This window comes from Lepisma saccharinum, chromosome 5 (genome assembly GCF_977018435.1).
Source record: "Lepisma saccharinum chromosome 5, izLepSacc3.1, whole genome shotgun sequence".
In the NCBI taxonomy this organism is placed as follows: Eukaryota; Metazoa; Arthropoda; class Insecta; order Zygentoma; family Lepismatidae; genus Lepisma; species Lepisma saccharinum.
This window is the reverse complement of record NC_139233.1, coordinates 48,376,475-48,396,402: the sequence shown is the minus strand read 5'-3', so window position 1 is coordinate 48,396,402 and position 19,928 is coordinate 48,376,475. Positions and strand designations below refer to the sequence as shown.

General features: G+C 39.2%; 2 protein-coding genes across 2 annotated transcripts in view; one reads left to right on the top strand and one right to left on the bottom strand.

The window, feature by feature from the left end:
• Positions 1–3,961, top strand: part of LOC145988355 (radial spoke head 1 homolog) — a 132,174-nt gene extending 128,213 nt beyond the window's left edge. The window contains exon 4 of the mRNA XM_083123231.1: positions 3,296–3,961. Coding sequence (XP_082979357.1) covers positions 3,296–3,727 — 432 coding nt within the window. The 3' untranslated portion in view covers positions 3,728–3,961. The remainder of the gene's footprint in view (positions 1–3,295) is intronic.
• A 13,869-nt stretch (positions 3,962–17,830) lies between these two features.
• Positions 17,831–19,928, bottom strand: part of LOC145988019 (methionine synthase-like) — a 52,866-nt gene continuing 50,768 nt past the window's right edge. The window contains exon 16 of the mRNA XM_083122856.1: positions 17,831–18,586. Coding sequence (XP_082978982.1) covers positions 18,494–18,586 — 93 coding nt within the window. The 3' untranslated portion in view covers positions 17,831–18,493. The remainder of the gene's footprint in view (positions 18,587–19,928) is intronic.

Sequence of the window (19,928 nt, the reverse complement as noted above, 5' to 3'; positions counted from 1 at the left end):
CAGTTGACAGCTGAGCCGGTTGTCCTTAATCTTATTGAATCTTTGGTGTTGACGCGCATTTCGCTGGAATCACAACGTGATCCTGAACTTTCTAAAGTCTTCGAGTATGTTCAAGGGAGATGGCCACAATTCATCGGGAGAACAAAAGGTCATCCTCTCAGAAAAATATTCGACAGGCGATATGATGTCCACATACAGAAGGGAGCGAAAGACTGGTCGTACCTGAATCTTGTATCCAAAGTGTCCTATCTCTGTTGCACAAATTCCACCAGGGAACATGCAAAATGAAGGAAATAACTCGTTTATCATTCTTCTGGAACACGATGAACGAAGATATTGAGAGGGTTACGTCTTTGTGTGACACATGTTTGCGATACACAGGCCCAACGTACCGGGTACCGCATTCGAAACGTGGCCTATTGCATCGCAAACATGTGTCACACAAAGACGTAACCCTCTCAATATCTTCGTTCATCGTGTTCCAGAAGAACAATGAACGAATATATTGAGAGGGTTACGTCTTTGTGTGACACATGTTTGCGATACAATAACAGGCCCAACGTACCGGGTACCGCATTCGAAACGTGGCCTATTGCATCGCAGCCTTTTGAGCGTGTTCATCTTGATTTCTTCCATTTCTCAGACATGAATTTCCTGTTGCTGGTTGACGCTTATTCTCATTGGATATCTATATGGAGAGTGAAGAATATGCAATTTGAAATCATGATTGGTTATTTAGATGAATTTTCTTCATGCTTTGGATATCCGAAAACCTATGTTACAGACAATGGCCAACCATTTGCATCTTCAGAGTTCAACTCTTATTGCTCGAAGAGGAATATCAAGCTTCTTCACTCAGCTCCGTACACCCCCCAATCAAATGGTCTAGCTGAAAGGAATGTTGGGGTGGTGAAGAACTTACTAGAAAAGAACTTTTCAAATCGTTCATGCATCACGTTGAGAGAGATGGACAAGTTCGTTCTTGAGCTTTTAGGCAGATTAAGGAATACTCCAGTGCACGGGTATAGTCCAGCAGAATGTTTGCTCAAGTTCCGGCCAAGAACAGACATTTCCGCTTTTGACGCGTCTAATGGTTCCAAGAATCAGCCTATTAGTCCCGTTCCGTTTATGCTGGGGGAAAAGGTACTTGTGGAACATCACAAAAAACAATTCAGCCATGGATCCAAGTACAAAATTGGCGAAATTGTTAAATTGATGGGCCGGAAGATGGCGAAGGTTATTGTAGATAATGACATGATTGTTGTTCATCTCTCGAAGATTAAGAGGTATCCCGACAAGGTTAGAGAAGACACCTTTGTCCGAAATCAAAGTCGACCGCACAGAAACAACCCAATGCTTGTTAGAGAGGAGGACTATCTTCCAGTACCTGCTACTGAAGATCTAGTGGAACATCCAAATGCTACCTGCGACAATCAACCGCTTAGGAGATCACAGAGACCAAGACGACCGCCTGACCGCTATGGGCAAACTCCATGAAACGGGAGTCTCTTCAGCCGAAGGGTGAGAGAGTGTCGTATACCAATTGAACTTGAATGCCAGACCTGATTATTAAATGTTGTTCGTCATCAGTCTGTGCATTGTTCCTGTCGAGTATGTATGAAAAGTCATAGCCGTCGTTCATGACGAGGCTTCTCGCATTTATACCATTATGTGAGTTATTGTAATAATTATGTTATGGTGTTGGTGAATTATACACTTTTGTTTGTGTTGAAACTTCAGTCGTATTCTTTACTCCATTTCCTGAATTACCGAAGAACAGAGAGAACCCAAAACTCAACACTGCATAGCAGCATTTGTCATGTTAGCAGAATGTGAGTGTGCATTATCATGTCACAGCACTTGTTGCTGTCTTCCCGGTCTACTCGTTGATTTGGTTGTTTTGATGAAAGTATGCGGTATCCTGAACCTTACCTATGGAATGCAAATGTCACACGATGGTTGAATGGTCACAGTTCATCACATCAAGTCGACTGATGTGGATCCTCGTGGATTAAAGTGCTTAAATTGTCTTCATTAAAGCTCGATGGTCTTCCTGAACATGGAGAAATGCTTAAGTCAAAAATGCCCTCTTTGTAATGAGAAAGAACATTTTCTTGCCCTGCTTTCCCCGTTGGCATTCTTCTCGTGCAAGGGACAAATATATCGAGCTGCCTCCGCTGCCTTTGCCCCTATGTTAAACTCAGACAGAACAATATGTCGGAAATATTTTTTTCCCCCACTGGACACTATTTAGCCCATAACTAACACAGTTTTTTTTTCAAATCTGTAAAATTCAATGCGTATTCACAAACATATTACAATGGTGCATTTTACTCACTATCAATTCAAATAAAAATATATAAATAACTTACGTGAGTGAGTAGGAATGTTTCAGAAGTCTGTACTACTTCCTTCATCAGGTAATAGAATAAAAAACTTTAGGTGCCAAACATGGTACCACGTTGTCAAACCGTAAGTTCAGGATTCAGGTTGAGGATGAAAAAGGTAAAAACTTACGGTGAAGGCATAAAAACTCCAATGGAGATCTTCGCTGGTTAAAAATTCCCCATGTTAAAAACAACAACTAAAACAAATAAAAATAGAAGACCTATTACAGTCCCCTAGTGACTTCCATCTGTGTTGAGTAGAACACAAGGACACATCTATTACCTGATGAAGGAAGTAGTACAGACTTCCGAAACATCGTTCTGAAACATTCCTACTCACTCACGTAAGTTATTTATATATTTTTATTCCTATTCACAAGCACAACAATGCCACTCCACTTGATAAACGTTAAACGATAAACAAACTCCTAACACCGCAGTGTTGCAACACCAAACACAAACGCTATGAATTTATGCATCAACCAATATATAGTTATATATTATGCTGAAATATAACTATAGACATGTTACATGTTCGGTTCAAAGTGGTAAATAAAACAATGCATGTGCTTCAAACCACTATTGGATTCAGTCTGCTAGTTGGTTCAAAACATTGCTTTCAAACGTATGTCTAAAAGAGCATTCATTAGTAACTTTATTGACTTGAATTTATTATGTTATCCTTATATTTATTCCTGCCGTCAAGGGTGGGGTAAAAAATTAAATCCTGTTCGCTGGTTCACATGTGTGTGTTCACAGACACTAATTATAAAGCATCTCTTTAATTTCGGTAGTAGTTAATTCAAAAAGTTCCAAGTTACAATTAGTTATTTCAAAAAGTAGCTCGTTACAGAAAAACATGGTAGATTTTACGAAGAGATCACAAATTTACATTGTTCTCTTTACAGCCAAAAGGAAAAGGATGTTATGTTTTTGACACTGGCTGCATGCAGTACGGCACATACCTCCTAATCAGAGATCCGGAGTTAGAAGAAGAGGAGGAACCACCAACTGCGAAGGAAGAAGAAAAGGAGGAGGTGGAAGGAGAAGAGGAGGAGGTAATGCCACCCGTGAAGCTTGATCTAATTCCCATCTGGCGTTGCACACACATCACTGAATTTGACCCAGAAAATTTGCCACCTGAACCTAACCCACTGCCTTTAGGAAGAGAATCTTTCGAAGAGATTATTGAGGAAGAAGGTGAAGGTGAAGAGGAAGAGGAAGGAGAGGAGGAAGAGGAAGGTGAAGGTGAGGATGAAGGTGAAGGTGAGGGTGGAGATAAAGGTGAGGGTGGAGATGAAGGTGAGGGAGAAGGTAAAGCAGAAGATGCAACTCAGTAGCAAACTGTGCAGCTATTTCTTCCCTACATGATGCATATTTATTGTATGATTTAACTTGCTGAAAAACAATGCATGTTCCATGTAATCGTTCTTGTGTTTGTGTTCGTTTGAACATGCATGTGGTAATATTGAAAGTTTGCTTTTCATGTCAGTAATGGAATTAAATATGGAACCTAGTCAATTGATATAGTTTCACCTGTATTCTATTGATTTTAAGTTAATAAATAATTTTCTTTGAGACTTTATCCATTAAAAATAAAATAATATGCTTTCCAGTCTTAATTTTTTCAGGGTGCTGAGCTGATATGTATGCTTATAATTATTGCTACTGATGATGAGAGCCTGGTGGTCTAGTTGATAGGGTGTCTGACTGCCATGTGGGAGACCTGGGTACAATTCCTGGTGTGGGTGATCTACAGTTGGAATTTTACCGGCCTTGTCCCCACATAAAGCAGCTCTGGGACTCAACCAGCCTCTAATCAATGGGTACCTGGGGGCAACCCTGGGAGATAAAGGCAGCTGGAGCATGGTGCTGATCACATCACTTCCACAATGGCAGAGATCGAGAATGTGTGGGGCCATGCCCCCATATCCCCTAAATGTGCCTTCATGGTAGGGTGCAATATGCACTTGAACTTTATTATAATCAATGGTAACAATATCACAAATGGTCCCGTTAGGGGAATACTGTACTTTTGGCTTGTCTCGATACTGTCCCTAGATTTTGTCATAGTTGTGGACCTTTAGATAGTGTTACTCAGTTACCTCCTAATATCGTACTTGAGCAATTGAATTATTTACAGGATTTCAAGGTTACAAATGATATACAGTAACTGGCAACGGAGAATACCTTAATAATATTAAAATAATAATGTTTCAAACTAAACTTTTAAGTTTGAAAGGTATGACGTAAAGTTTTGCATAAGGTGGAAATTCCATTATGTCAAAATACGTATGAGCATTAGGAAAAAAGAGAACACAAGATTATAGATGTCTCCTCATGTTACAGTTGTTAGTGGATGCGTGCTCCAAATCACATTTATTTCTTATGGGAGATGAGAGCACTCACTCTTGAACTTAATGTTTTAGTAACCACACTAATGTTTTAGCATTTATCATAACAGCCACAAGAAATCTGGCACAGATAAGAATTTATGACTTTTATCCGGGCAAAACCTGAATAATCCTGGACCTCACAATCAACAATCACTGCTCATCCACCCAAAATCCCAATCTTACTATTGCCACCCACACCAACAAATCCTTTGGTAAATGCTGGGAAAGATTATGCATATCAGTTATGCATACTACCATAGTTCCTAGACTCAATCTAGCTACTTTGAAACCAATGCCATCCAAACCACATGCTTCCGGCATTTTACTCGTACCTATATATCATCCAGCAAACAGTCAAACCCTGGTGAGAGCACCTCTTTTGTCCAACACTGTCTTTGTTTCTCCGGTGAACATGCACCCAAGTTGCACAACACAGTGGACTTTTATAATTCAAATTATTCAGTAATTTGAACAGAAGTAAACTTTAGTGACGTGTGTTTTGGTTAATTCGAATTTTGTTTGTTTTAGATCAACTTTGAGCTCAGATAAGCTAATCAGGATTGAATCTTTAGATTAAGATGGAATCTGAACTGCTCTTCAATGTACTTCCACCAGGAATTGAACCCAAGGTGCCTTGATTACAACTGCTATGTCGAACTCTGTTCGTAAGTAGGGCTGCTGATAACTCTTGCAGCATTGGTACCAAATATTAGCAACCGGAGCAGGATGCAAAATCCAGGAAGGGGGATTCCCCCTCAGCCCTTTCACATACCACTGTGATTACATCTCATTCATTTGGTTTACTTTACTTTGCATTTCCACCGCTTTTGGCTAATTGTGAAGATGAGGATGAGTGATGATATGATGAAATTGATGATGGGACACTCACAAAGAACACCCATGTCCAGACCGTGATTTGAACCCAGAACCTCTTGCATTGTAGCATATGTTATCCACTCTGCCACGGAGGCCGGCCCTGTTTAGAGCTACCTGGTTATGTGTAATTGTAATGAAAAATATTTTAACTATAATCCTTATATATTTTATTCAAATAAAATAAAACAAATATTTTTCCGTAGTCAGTGAAACTATTGTACATGTTTCTTTCAAGGAAACATCAATTACAATTGCACAAACATTTCTCAACAAACCATTTATGAACAATTCTAGTTTCGTTTCCCACGGATTTCAGCTTCTCAATGTGCACATTGTTTTTGTGAGCAGGAAACACTTAATGCAGACAGCAAATGTTGGTAGACGCCATCATTTTGTAGGTAAATCTCGGCTCTCCATAAGGAGAATGGATTGCGAGTACTTGTACAGGGTCCTCCGTTCAGCCTTGGGCACCTTGATGGTGGCACGTTTAACGGCTCCCCGGATGCCAACTCCCGTGCAATACTATGAAAGCCGCTATCTTCGAAATGATTTCAAGTTCTCAGAATTATAGTTACAATTACATTCGAAATAAGCATGTTAATTGTCACGGGGGATGTTGAAAATGTTGTCCTCATGCATCTACTCGTTTTTGGCATGTTTTTAGGAAATTCCACGTAGCTTTGGTAACAAGACACGCTAAAAGGGAACTTCCTAACACCTCGTGGTGCCAGAGTTCCAACTGAAACACATGGGTTTGAGCATAATTTGTGGGTTTCTTTCTTAACCCCATTCCATTTCAGTAACTTTGCGATCTCAGTTCAGTTGTATTTTGAAATTGGGTACATGTTACAAGTGTTCTTGCGATTTTCTATTGTTTTATACAGTGTTTATTAAGCGTATAGTGTTCCAAGTGTTATTTGTGTTTTGCTGTAGTTTTAATAATGGCACACACGCACTCATTACAACAAAACGTAGGGCCTCCCTGATGGCACCTTGTAATCAAAGGGTCCCGGGTTCCATTCCTGGTGGAGGCACAAACTGGTTCGGATACTACTTTAAGCTGTAGGTTAAGTCCCGATTAGCCTTTAAGTGGACTTAAAACACCAACTCAATCAATAAATACAACGAAACGTTTTTATGTACGATTCCTATCTGATTACAAATTCTTGAAGAGATGTTCGTAGACGATTTTCAACAGAATTCCCAGGTGTGCCTGTTCCACACAGAAATACCGTGCGAAACCTTGTGAACAAATTGAGAACAAGACTCGGTTAAATTTCTGTAAATGAATTATGGGGAATGTTAGTGGTGGGGTAATTCATCCACGATTAATATTCTTCTCTAACGAAACAAGGTTCCATTTACAGGGAACAATGGAACCTTCTTCCGTTGTGAAATCATTTTGAATAAGGATATCTAGCCAATCTTTCTAAATTTAATTTTATTTGAAAAGAAACTATTCTTTTATCACATTTTGATAAAAAATTGTGACTTTATCTCTCCTTTCCGAGCAGAAATGGGACCTATCGTCCATTGTTGAACTCGTTTTGAAAAAAGGATATCTAGTCTTTTCTAAATTTAATTATCTTTGAAAAAACTCACTATTCGTTATGAAAAGGGATATCTAGCCTTTTCCAAATTTAATTTTCTTTGAAAATAATTCACTGGCCTACAATACTTTTATCACATTTTGATCACAAGAAGTGTCTTCCTTCATCTGTCGTTTTTCATCAATGAGAGAGAGCTTTTCTTCCATTGTTGTACTTTCTAAGTTTCAGATTTGCAGCCTTGTTTAAATTTAACTTTCTTTAACAATCTCGCATTTCTGCAATGTATCTCTCACATTTTTATCGCATGTTGTGCCATTTCCCAGTTTCCCGCCAAATTTAGCAAAATCAACCGATTCAGTGTGCATGGCTACATTGACGTAAGTGTTTCATGCTCATCTCGTAACTCAAACCCACGACATCTCAATCCCTAAACTAAGGTGGCTTCTTCTCCCGTTCCTCTTTTGTCACCCTGACTTATCGGTTAGCGTTAGTAAGGTGTTTATCTATGAGGGAAATTGTAAAATAAAGTCAATGCAACAAACTTTCAGACATTAGAAGAACTGAAGAAGAATGTCAGGAGAGAAACTGTAGCAATTTCAGAAGCTGAACTGTTGCGTGTAAATGGATATTTCCGAAAAACATGCCGAAACCATGTGGATGCATCAGGACAACATTTCCAGCATCTCTTGTGACAAGGTACATGCTTATTTTGATTATAATTGTAATTGACACTTTAATGATTATAACTGTATTTGTTGCAGGAATGAATTTGCAATAATTATCAAAACATAGCAGGTCATTACAGAAAAATTGGCATCTCTGAAAGTCCAATCTGCCACTTTCCAAAAAAAATGTCTTAATTATTAAGGGCTGTGCCCTCCTGTTCCTACGCTTTCGATGCCAGTATTGCCATGAAGCCAGAAGTACACCCAGAGTAAAGAAATTATTGTAGTTTAGTGAAACAAAAATAGGGGACAGTGACAGTGGCATCAACTTAAATGAGCCTGTGGGGCTCAAACCCATACAATAATTTGGCTTTTTTTTTTTTTTTTTCGTTTGTTTTCTTTTTAAATAAAGTTTCTGCGATTAAGAAAAGTTTTCATCATTAAAGACTGAAAGAATTCTCGCAAGTTTAATTACTAACTGTTTTCAAAATGTTACATAATTTTTGAGACTTTTCAGTGTCCTATATAATTTACACCATCCACAGTCATCACTATTTCAAATCTAAGGGAGATTAAATAAGGGCTTATAAACAGAATGAGGATTGATAGGCACTAAAAACTCTCAAAATAAGCAGGCAAATAAGAACAAAATACAAAATAGGTACTAATCGTTCTGCACATCACCCTACGATGCCAGGAGTCCCAGGTTCTATTACTGGCCTGGGCATGGATGTTTGTGAGTATTCATTCATCAATTTCATCATATCACTTGTGTCCATCTTCCCAAATTAGCATAAAGTGGCACAAAACGCGAAGTAAAATAAATGAAATAAAATCAAAGTAAACGTGCTGAACATTTTTCATTATTTTCATGGATTAAACACCGAAAAAGCTGTTATCTTCGAAAGAAGCACTTTTGACTAAAACAGTCATAAAATAACACTATACCTGTGGAACATGAATACCACTCACTCAGGCACATAGTGGATCTGGTAATTTACAATGCATTACAGAGAACAATGACGGGAACAAAAAAATTTTGGATCCAATTTTTTTGCAGGCTGTAAACAATATTGCTTTAATAAGGTGCAAATAATTTCACGGGACACCAATGCATTTTAATTTTACAACTTTTGGCTCTCTTCGATGGTTTTTGATTGATTGATTGAGTTGGTGTTTTAAGTCCACTTTATGCACAGTATGGCTAATCGGGACTGGACCTTCAGTTTTTAAAGTGGAATCCGAACCACTGTGCCATGTGCCTCCACCGGGTATCGAACCCGGAACTCCTGGATTACAAGGCGACGACGTTACCTCTACGCTCCTCTTCGATGGTGTAGTGGTAACATCATCGCCTTGTGATCAAGGGGTCCCGGGTTCCATACCCAGTGGAGGCACAGTGGTTCGAATCCCACTTTAAACTGTAGGTCCAGTCCCGATTAGCCTCACTGTGCATAAAGTGGCCCAAGGCTGAACGGAGGACCCTGTATATGACGTCACAATCATACATCCAGGGAGACTGTAGTGAACAAGTAAAATATGACATCTAGATGTGAGAATGTGCAATATCTTTAAAATTCCATCACTTTCACTGACTTTTCCCTAATAAACATGCAGTATTTGGAAAGTTAATTTTTAAATAGTAACTCAGTTGGTGCTTGAAAAGTAACTGTAAGTTACTTTTAAAGTTACTTTCAATGGAAATTTTCTTGCAAACATTTACATACAACTGGTGATCATTAATTGCAATTAGGGATGGGACCGATTAATCGGTACTCTATCGGTATCGGCCGATATAGGCATATCGGTTTATCGGTAAAATTACCGATAATTTTACCAATCCGATATATCGATAAATATCTTATAATTTATTGCAAAATTCTGCCATTTTGTTGTGATTTTTATGGATAATATCCATGCCCTACTTTCTGAAAAAGTAAATGTCTAAATATTAAACCTTTTTTGCATTGCAATCAGCTCAAAACACACATTTATTACGGAGAACAGTGAAAATTTCAGGGTCTTCAAGGACCATTTCTAATTTTATATCGGATCGGTAGAATATCGGTTATCGGTAAATTTTATATCGGTACTGTATCAGTATCGGCCAAAATTTCATATTGGCCCATCCCTAATTGCAATAAAATAAACATATGAAGATGTAAATGTGTTTTATTTATAACATACTGATAATGTGCAAATTGCTCACAATCGAATATCAACTAAAGGTTAAAATATTAAAAATCAGTAACTTACGTGTGTGAGCATGAGAGTGGTCAAACAATGTTTCGAAGGTTATACTACCTCCTTCTTCAGGTTAATGCGATGTTTTCAGACACCTGACAGGGTGCTTCGTCGAGAAAGTGTTGGTTGAGGATTTAGGTCTAAAGGTATAGGAAAGAACACTTACTAAAAAGATGATGTAAAATATACATACTTAAAGCCACGCAATACTCTATTAAAACAAAAGAACGTTCAAAGTTGATGAAGGCAAACTGCCGATCGGTGCTCGGGATGATTTTTCAATTTATTCAAGGGTATTAATTTTATGTTGTAATAAAATTCTAGATACAAATGCAATTCATAAAACACTGATTCAGATTCCTGCTTTTTGTGAAAAAATTGTTAGAGAATGGGCAGTTTAAAAAAACCATTTTAAACTGTTCAAAGAATATAGTGGGCTAAGCTTTTAATAAAATTTATTATTTGTTTCTCCTTTTAAAAGTTCATGTGTTTTTAACTCCCTAGAAACATTTTATAAAGCTTTTATTATATAAAGAGATATTTATCAATAGTAAGAGCAGGAATACTTTTCTTTGTGTAATGAGCTAAGAATTGCAGTTCTGGATATTTTTTTGTGCACAATACACATTTAGAACAATAGTGTTTTGTTGTTCTCTGGCGGAAAGCTTAGAATCCATTTTCACAGTGCACAGAAGTTCTTATAAGAATTATAGCGGTAAGGAAAAATATCACACACTTATTGAACTTTCAGACGGAAGCGACATGCAACACACATCTTTTGGAAAGCAATGTTCAGAAATAAATGCAGTCTTTCGAACTAAAGCGACACGACAAGCTGCATGCGTCGCTTGTCACTTGCGTGATGCTGAGACTGAATAACACATTACCTCGGTTTGTCATTCGCACGGTGAGTGCATGCAGATTGACCAAAGTGTCGTTTGTCGTTTTAGTGTGAAACTTCCGTGTTGCCCGTCTCTTCGGTATGAGTGTTCCGTTAAGGGAGATTTTAGATCAAAGCAAAAAGCGACACATGGTCCTTCAGTCTATAACTAAGCATTCACCTAGCATAGGCAAACAACATAACTTTAAAGAGAAAATCGAAATAATTAAAAGACTATTTAAGATTCATGTTGACATACTTAAAGGTGTTGATATGTTATTTCGCGGATTTTGGTTTACAACTAGTACCACTGCAGAAAATCAGGAACAAAGCACTTGCATTCTCTATCTCTATCACAGATCAAGTAAAAGGACTCGTTCTGAAGCTATCAACCGAGTGGACCTGTTTGTTAGCCCCCCCGCGATTTCCTGAAGCAGATTGCATTCTCAGTGTGACGAACGTTGAAATCTGGAAATTTTTGCAAAGACAAGACACCTTGACCTGGGAAGGATTAAATGCGCTCCCCTTCCTCCTTCCCTGCTGCTCTTTGAACAACAGGGGGGCCAAGCAGATATGCTTATAGTCAGCCTTGAAATTTTGCCTTAGGTGATCCGACGAAAATCTTTAGAGTAGCAAAAGTAGCTCTTCTTCCACGTTACAAACATCCAAGTTAGCAATTTAAGTGTCCTAAAGTAACTGTTGAAACGTTACTTCTGCTGAAAAGAAGTAACTCTGTTACAGTTACGATTACTGGATTTTAAAAGTAACTAGTTACAGTTACAATTCTTCAAAAAAGTAACTGTTACTTGTAACTAGTTACTTCCAAACACTGTAAAAATGAAAATACAAACTCCTTTAGAATGTCTTGTCTTCTATTTTTTAGCATAATTGTCCCAAATTTTACCGTGTTTTGGTGTAATTTTTGCTTCATCATCTGCTTTTAAGTTCTGCAAAAGTTCATTTCCAATGTCAACTCTGTTTACTTGATTTTTTATTCTTCTGTGGGATGAAAACTCTGAACTGGGCCAATTGCATACAGTGAACCAAAACAAACATACCCACATGTACACTTCTCAAAAACTTATCTGACTGCCCTGAAATATTTCTAAGTTTCCACTATTATTTAAGTAGAATATTAAGTTGTGGGCTCTTAGGTAACCCTCAGGTGCCCGATCGTCTCGATCGAGATGCTTTGTCAAGGTCGTAGTTTTTACATTATAACTTCGCTATTTTTGGCTAGAATTCCGATTTTCTTTTTTCATATTGTTGTTAACACATGTATTTAACAGAAATGATAGTTGCACGTTTTTTTTCATGAAAATGGTGGGGAAAAGGTGACTTCTTTTTTGCATCTTTTTTCAAGGGAAAAATTTGCTGACGAAGGAAGGCCGGCTTTGTTGTTCTAGAGCAATGCATTTTTCTCACCCCTGGAAGCTGCATTCGAAGGAAGTTTGTTTATCGGTACCTGAGGTCAAAAGGAATGTTTTACATGGGGGCGCAAGTGGGGGTTGGGGGAGGGGGAAGAGGAGTTGTTGAAACTGCGTCGTAAGAATATAAGTTTGAGGCGCACTGAAGAAAAGCCTTTGTTCTTGAGCACAAGTGTTTCACAAGTGGCTACAAAGGTTACCCTGCATTGTCTAAAAATAGAATTTGGAAGTAGCTGCAAGAATTGGCGTGCTTTTTTCACTCCGTTCTAGCTTTTCCTCGTGGAAGGTTGTGCGTTCGTCACACTCGTTTTGTGTCCAAATGCCAAAGATTTTTTGAGTGAAGTGTGACTCTTCCCAAGACTTCTTATCATCTTTGCATCGTTCGTGTGACGTGTGATAGCGTCGTCTGTGCCCCAAAAGGCTTATAGTCGACCATGGCTGCCCTGAGTGATCTCCGTTCTGTTCAAATCCGAGATGAGTTGGAGGATATGGATACAGACTCTGATTGGGATGAAGAAGAGCTTGACATTCCCTCTGATATATCATCAGAATGTGATTCTGATATGTCACAAAGATGCTCCCCTTCCCCTCATCATGCTCCTGCACCATCCGACTGGCAACCCCCTCCCCGAATTGGTAGGACTGCTCCCAACCCCCGACCTTTCCTAGGACAGACAGGACTGAAGGCTCGACACATTGACAATGCATCCTCTCCCTTGGACTTTCTTGCACTGACTTTCTCCGAAGAAGTCTTCCAGCATCTGGTGACTGAGACCAACAGGTACTACCACCAACATATCACAAAGCACCCAACGAGAATGCCCAAACGTGACGTGACCATTGACGAAATGAAGACTTTCGTTGGTTTGACATTACTGATGGGACATGACTGCAGAACACATTGGCGAGACTACTGGTCCACAAAACCCCACCGTTACACACAGTTTTATGGACAACAGATGCCACGTAACTGCTTCATCCACTTGCTCAGATTCCTACACTTTGAGGACAATACGAAGAACCCCTCTCCCCAAGATCCCAATTATGATAGGCTGTGGAAGTTGAGGTTTGTCTTTGACAAGATCAATGAGCTTAGCTCTAAATACTACTATCCTACAGAGCATTTAGCAGTTGATGAAGCTATGGTCTTGTACAAAGGGAAAGTCATCTTCAAACAGTATATTCCAAAGAAACACACGAGGTTTGGGATGAAGATTTACAAACTCTGATTCTTTGGGATATACACTATTTGGAAGAAAGTCATTGGACACCTCGGTTTCAACTCTGAAACGAACTCCTAATGGAAAAGAGAGCACAGACGGGTATATATACGGCAGCAGGAGGCTTCTCAGTTCATTCGCTGATAAAATGACGGACAGGAAAGAGCTCAGCATGTTTGAAAGAGGTATCATAGTAGGCTGCTCCATAGGAGGCATGAGTATACGTAGCATAGCTGATGCCCGACAGGTCCCTAAATCAACTGTAGCCTTTGTCATCAAGAAATGGAAAGAAAAGGGACACTGCACCACGAAGTGGAACACCTACGAAATTGGACGACTGGGACAAGAGAGTGCTGAAGAGGGTGATTCGGAAAAACAGGACCTGTCCGATGTATTCGATTGCAGAAGAGTTTCAAAGTGCGACCAATTTGACTGTTTTGACCAAGGAGGCCCATGCGCTCGGTTATCATGGTCGAACCGCTGCCCACAAACCCCTGATAACAGAAAACAATAAACGGCAGAGACTACGCTGGTGTAAAGAGCTGAGAAACTGGACGCTGGAGCAATGGCGGAAAGTCCTATGGAGCGATGAATCATGCTTCACACTGTTTCGATCAAATGGGAGAGTCTGGGTATGGCTATTACCCGGAGTACGTCTGTTACCCGAGTGTGTAGTGCCCACAGTGAAATATGGTGGTGGCGGCATCATGTTCTGGGTTGTTTCAGCTGGCATGGCATGGGTCCACTGGTACCGGTGTATGGCCACATGACGTCTGCGTCCTACCGAGATATTCTTGACAACTCCATGCTCGCCACGTTGTGGCGTTTCTATGGAAAGTAAGAATGTGTGTTCCAGGACGATAATGCGACTTGTCATGTTTGCAGGGCTACCATAGAGTGGTATGCAGAAAATAATGTCACCCGACTGGATTGGCCTGCTCAGTGTCCTGACCTCAACCCTATCGAAGATCTATGGGACCAACTGGAGCTCCGATTGAGGTCGCGATCGCCTCGCCCTTCTAGACTTCCAGGTTTGGTGACTGTACTGCAGGAGGAATGGCGGAATATCCCACTCGGTGTACTACACGACCTTTTGGCCAGTTTACCACGATGAGTGGCTGCTGTTATCGCTGCCAAAGGCGAACCGACCACCTATTGATTGCAAGAAAACGGATGGTTTCCGCTGACATGTGGTGTCCAATGACTTTCTTCCACATAGTGTACATATGACATGGCTGTATATCTGGGCAAGGACAAAGACAGAGCGACTGCCACGACATCTGCAACGCGCGTTTTAGTTGTAGCGTTGATGGAAAAGGTGAAGGGAGTTGGTCATAAATTATTTACGGACAACTACTTCTCTTCTCCAGAGCTATTTGATGATCTTGCAACAAGAAGTATATATTGCTGTGGGACCGTCAATCCCCGATGAAAAGGCCTCCCACTTTTCAAAGACTGACCTGAAGCTGAAGAAAGGAGACTTACGTGTTCAGGTGAAGAATGACTTGACTGTGATATGTTGGAAAGACAAGAGAGAGGTGTACATGTTGACGAACATACATCAGTCACCAGCTCAGGGAAATTTCTGCGATGGCCATGGCAACGTACTCAAACCGGCTATTGTATGCGAATACAATAGCCACATGGGTTATGTTGACAAGGCCGACCGCATGACTAATTCCTAGTGTCCAACGAAAGACCATGAAGTGGACTGTCAAGCTCTTCTTCCACCTTCTCGACCAATGTATCCTGAAAGCCTTCCTGCTCTTCAAGTCATTTCATCAGAACGTGAGGCACTTTGGGTTCCGTGAGAAGGTGGCTCTAAGTCTTTTGGGGACCAGGGGCGGGTCAGGCAATTGAACCCAGCTCCCCGAGCTGTGGCACTAGTGCGGTCAGTCAGGTCCAAGTCCATCAGCCAACAGGCGGTACGAGGTTTGTGGCTTTCGTCACTTCCCCACCATGGTACGAGAACAGCGGAGATGCGTACAGTGTGGATCACAAAACCCACGACGAAGCAGATGCCGCTGTATCACCTGTAAGGTGCTCCTGTGTCTGGAACCATGTTTAATGGAATACCACCAGTAAGGCATCATGGCTCCAGACCAAGCCTGGGAGCTGGAGCAGCAAAGGTAAGTACAAAAAAAACTTCTAATTTGTACTCCTCTTCCTATTTTTTTTTACAAACTGAAATGTCTGCGATAATTTCCATGTGCATGTTGACCTTTTCATGTCCGTTTTTTCAGGGAGGTGGGGGAAACCCCATTTTTTAAAGAAAAAGATTTTTGGGGGGATTCCCCCCTCCATATATAAGCCGAATGTGCATAAATTTTATATCGTCTGAATCTGTGATTCATTCCGCCTGCAACGGTATATCATTCATCTCTCTAGGGCAATTAGCCTCTGAGCTACAGTCATTTCAAGGTAACGCTGCATTTTGAAGCTTCAATCAGTGGCATGCTGCCCATTCCTTTTGGGGGTACAACTTGCGTTACATTGGTCATACGATAATAATGCAAATATTTTTGTGTTCCTTACATGCCAGCGATAATTTCCATGTGCATGTCGACACTGTCATGTACTTTTTTCTTGGGGTGGGGGGGTCCCCATTTTTCCAAAATTTTGAAATTTTGGGGGTTCTCCCCCACCACATATACACCAAATTTGCATAAATTTTATATAGTCTGAATCTGTGGTTCATTCCAGTTACAATGGTATATCATTCATCTCTCTAGGGCAATTAGCCTCCGATCTACACTCATTTAATTGAAACTCTGCCTTGGGCTCCAAAAGGTTAATGGTGACTATAAAGTTCTTAAATCAATAATTTTGAAATTTTCAGATCCATTATCAGTGATTGAAAGAATAAGTTACTTTAGGGATAACAGCATAATATTTCTGCAATTACCATCAGATATATCAAGGGCTTCACGGTTGTTGCTTTTCTTTCACTCCTTTACTTGAATGTCTTTCATTTTTGAAGTTCTCTAGAAACTGTCCATAAATATTGGAAATATATGATCATTATTTACGCATCATAGGCCAAACGTATCTTATCAGATAGCACATATACGCAAATTTATAAACTAGCAGGCTTCAAACCAAGCATTCTAAGAAGAGAAATATTTAACCATTGCTTCTAAAGAAATCATTCAAAAACACTATCACTGCATTCAGAAAAGAGCCACGAAATACTGCACAAAAATCTGTGCACATACTGTGAGCTCAAACCTAAGTGATACGATCATGCGACTGGATATTTACATCATAATCCTGAGTGTACAGAAAGACATCAAGGGCAATAACAATCACATCTAAATCCTTATACTTCCAGTACTTACCTTTGGAAGGCATAGAAACAACCAATGGACACTTTTCCTTTCCCTCCGGAACCTCCCGACAAAAATACAGCAACAAAGGACACAAGCACTGCAGTCTATCATAAAGCTTAGAAACACACACTCTTGTTGTAAGATAAACATAACTAAAAACAGAAGAGAATGTGCCTTTCTTACAGTGATGAGAGAGAGTTGAAATTTTTGAGGATGCATGTAAAATGCATTTAGAACTGATAGTGATAGGTGTAGCATGAGGGTAGGAGGGGGGGGGGGGTGTACTTCTCTAACAACATAGCACAGGACTTCTGAGGGGCAGTACCTTTACACTGGCCTAGGGTCATTTTAAATCTGGCACTGGACATGAGCATCAGAGGTGGGGGCCAAATCGGTCCATAACAGCAGAATGCATGTTATTTTTAAAGTTAATACCAGAAATAAATTGTGTGTAAAATGCAGGAACAAATTTATGTTGTCATATTCTATCATTTGATCCAAAGAATAAATGGTTCCACAGTTTTCAAAATTAAAAAAAATGAGATTTTTATGTCAGAGGTTACACAGAAGAAACATTATGACTAAAATTTCTCCCTAACTTGTAAAGCTTTTTCTTGAATGAGGCGTGTAAAAGTTAATAGCAAATGGTATAACTATGAATTTATGTACACTAATTATAAAATGTTACAAAAATTATGAAAAACAGTTGTGCTGGACAACCAGTCACGTGATGCATCGAGTAGATGTCTGTCCCCAATGATATAATAAAAATTCAGAATAAAATGGGTTTATTTTATTAGTTTATAACAGTTATTTTGTAATAATAATAATAATTATATAATAAAAAAATCTAGCGACACCAATGACACTGGGTATTTTCACTAGCATTTAGGTAGCATGTCATCACAAGCAGAAGTATATAGAATGCAATGTTAATTGATGTTATTTATTGTCTACTGTTTCTACTACTTATACTTATTTTAACACCACATTTTGAGAGAGCATTTATCTTCAGGTGAAAAATGTATTTTTGCTGGTAGTGGGGATTGAACATATGACTGACTTGTGATTTTATTACAAATCTGGTGTGATAACCAATTACTCCATGGTGCTCATGTGGACAATGGATTATGACAAATTAACATTACATGCTAACAAAGAACCACTGTCACTAACATTCAGAGAAAGTTATACTGTTACAATAATTCAGAGAATGACTGGAGTATATACTGTGGTGCATATTGGCTAATCAAACTACCAAAAAAGGTTTAAATTATACTATAATATTACACTAACTGCATTATGAAAAGTGGTACAGGTACTATAACAAAAGACGAAGCCACTATATACAAGACAGAAAAATTGCTAATGTCACTTCAACATTGGAAGCTTTTTACTTCACATTATTAACATCTCACTACTTATCTGGTAATACTGTGTTTGACAATGTTCTTCACATGCACATACAATCCTTCGAAATGTTTTTCTTAAAAGAGTGCATGCTAAGCCAATACTTTTATCATCCTACTTTTGGATCATAACCCAGACTAACATTCAACCACTTCTCGGCTTCTTCGCAGCCGATTCCTTTCCTTGCGGCATAATCTTCAACCTGCAGAGGATACAAAAATGTACTGTATTTTTTTTACCATGTAGACATGAAATTAAATATTGACAGTAGTGTATATGTATAGATATCACTGAAGAATTTATAAGAAGCATGGCAACATGGCTTAAATACTATTTATTACGGCGATACCACTTTAAACCCATGCCGATGTTCTAAACAATTCTCACTAATACTAATGCTTGAATATTTAACAATTAAAAGTTGCCAAAATACTGATAAATCTTAGTGTGTAAGGATTTCACCCCAACTATATACATCAATTAACAAAACGTTTTTCTTTAAAATATTCAAGAATTGCATCAGAATACAGTACTAAAGTACATGTTATGTTATCGTAAAATCCAGTTTTTTGTACAATACTGGTGCAAAATAAATGGAAATTTTAAATTTTGTTTAATTTCCAGGATAATATGGGTAACATGATTGCACGAAAATGTCATATAACATTTTTGTAGATGCAGTGAAAGACCAAAATGCCAGAAGAGTATTGGCCCGTATCAGTAAATAACTGAGCAATCATCATTGGTTCAGTCCAAAATATTTTTCTTAGTAATTTTGCTTGCCACCAAAAACTCCATCATTGGGGCATGAAATCAGATATATATATACAAGGGAGTCAAAATGTAACCTTCACATTTTTTTTTTATTAACAGAGCATACAATAGGATTGGAAACACTTCATCACTTTTCAACATACCCACCACGTTCAGTACAAGTGTGGCAAAATTTCATGAATGCCTGGATTCCACAAGAAAAAGTTCTTCTGACTGACTGCATAACCACTCATGCACCAGATCTTTCACCTCATCATTATTGCCGAACTTCATGCCACCTAGTACCTCCTTTAGGGGGCCAAACCCATGATAATCCCCTGGTGCTAGGTCCGGTGAATATGTAGGATGTGGTAGACACTCCAAATGAAGTTCCGTAATTTTTGTGCTATTGCATGAACTGTGTGTGGCCTCACGTTATCTTGCTGCAAGAGCAAATCAGAACTGAGCAAACTGTGGGGTTTGGACCTCACTGCATGTTTCACATGGTTCTCAAGCAGATCGCAATATGACTCACTGTTAACACTGCATCCTTTGTCCGTGTAATGTTCCAGAATTGGACCTTTACAGTCTCAGAAGAGCGTGCACATTACTTTGCAGGCAGACACAACAGTACGGAATATCTTTGGTTTAGGCGATGATGAATGCTTTTTGATGGTTTCTGGCTGGAAGTAATAGACCCAGTATTCGTCACCAGTGACTATGCCTTCATAACGTTGTAGCAGTGTTTCACAAACATCCAAATGATGTTCCTTCAGTTTGGGGTTGATTTG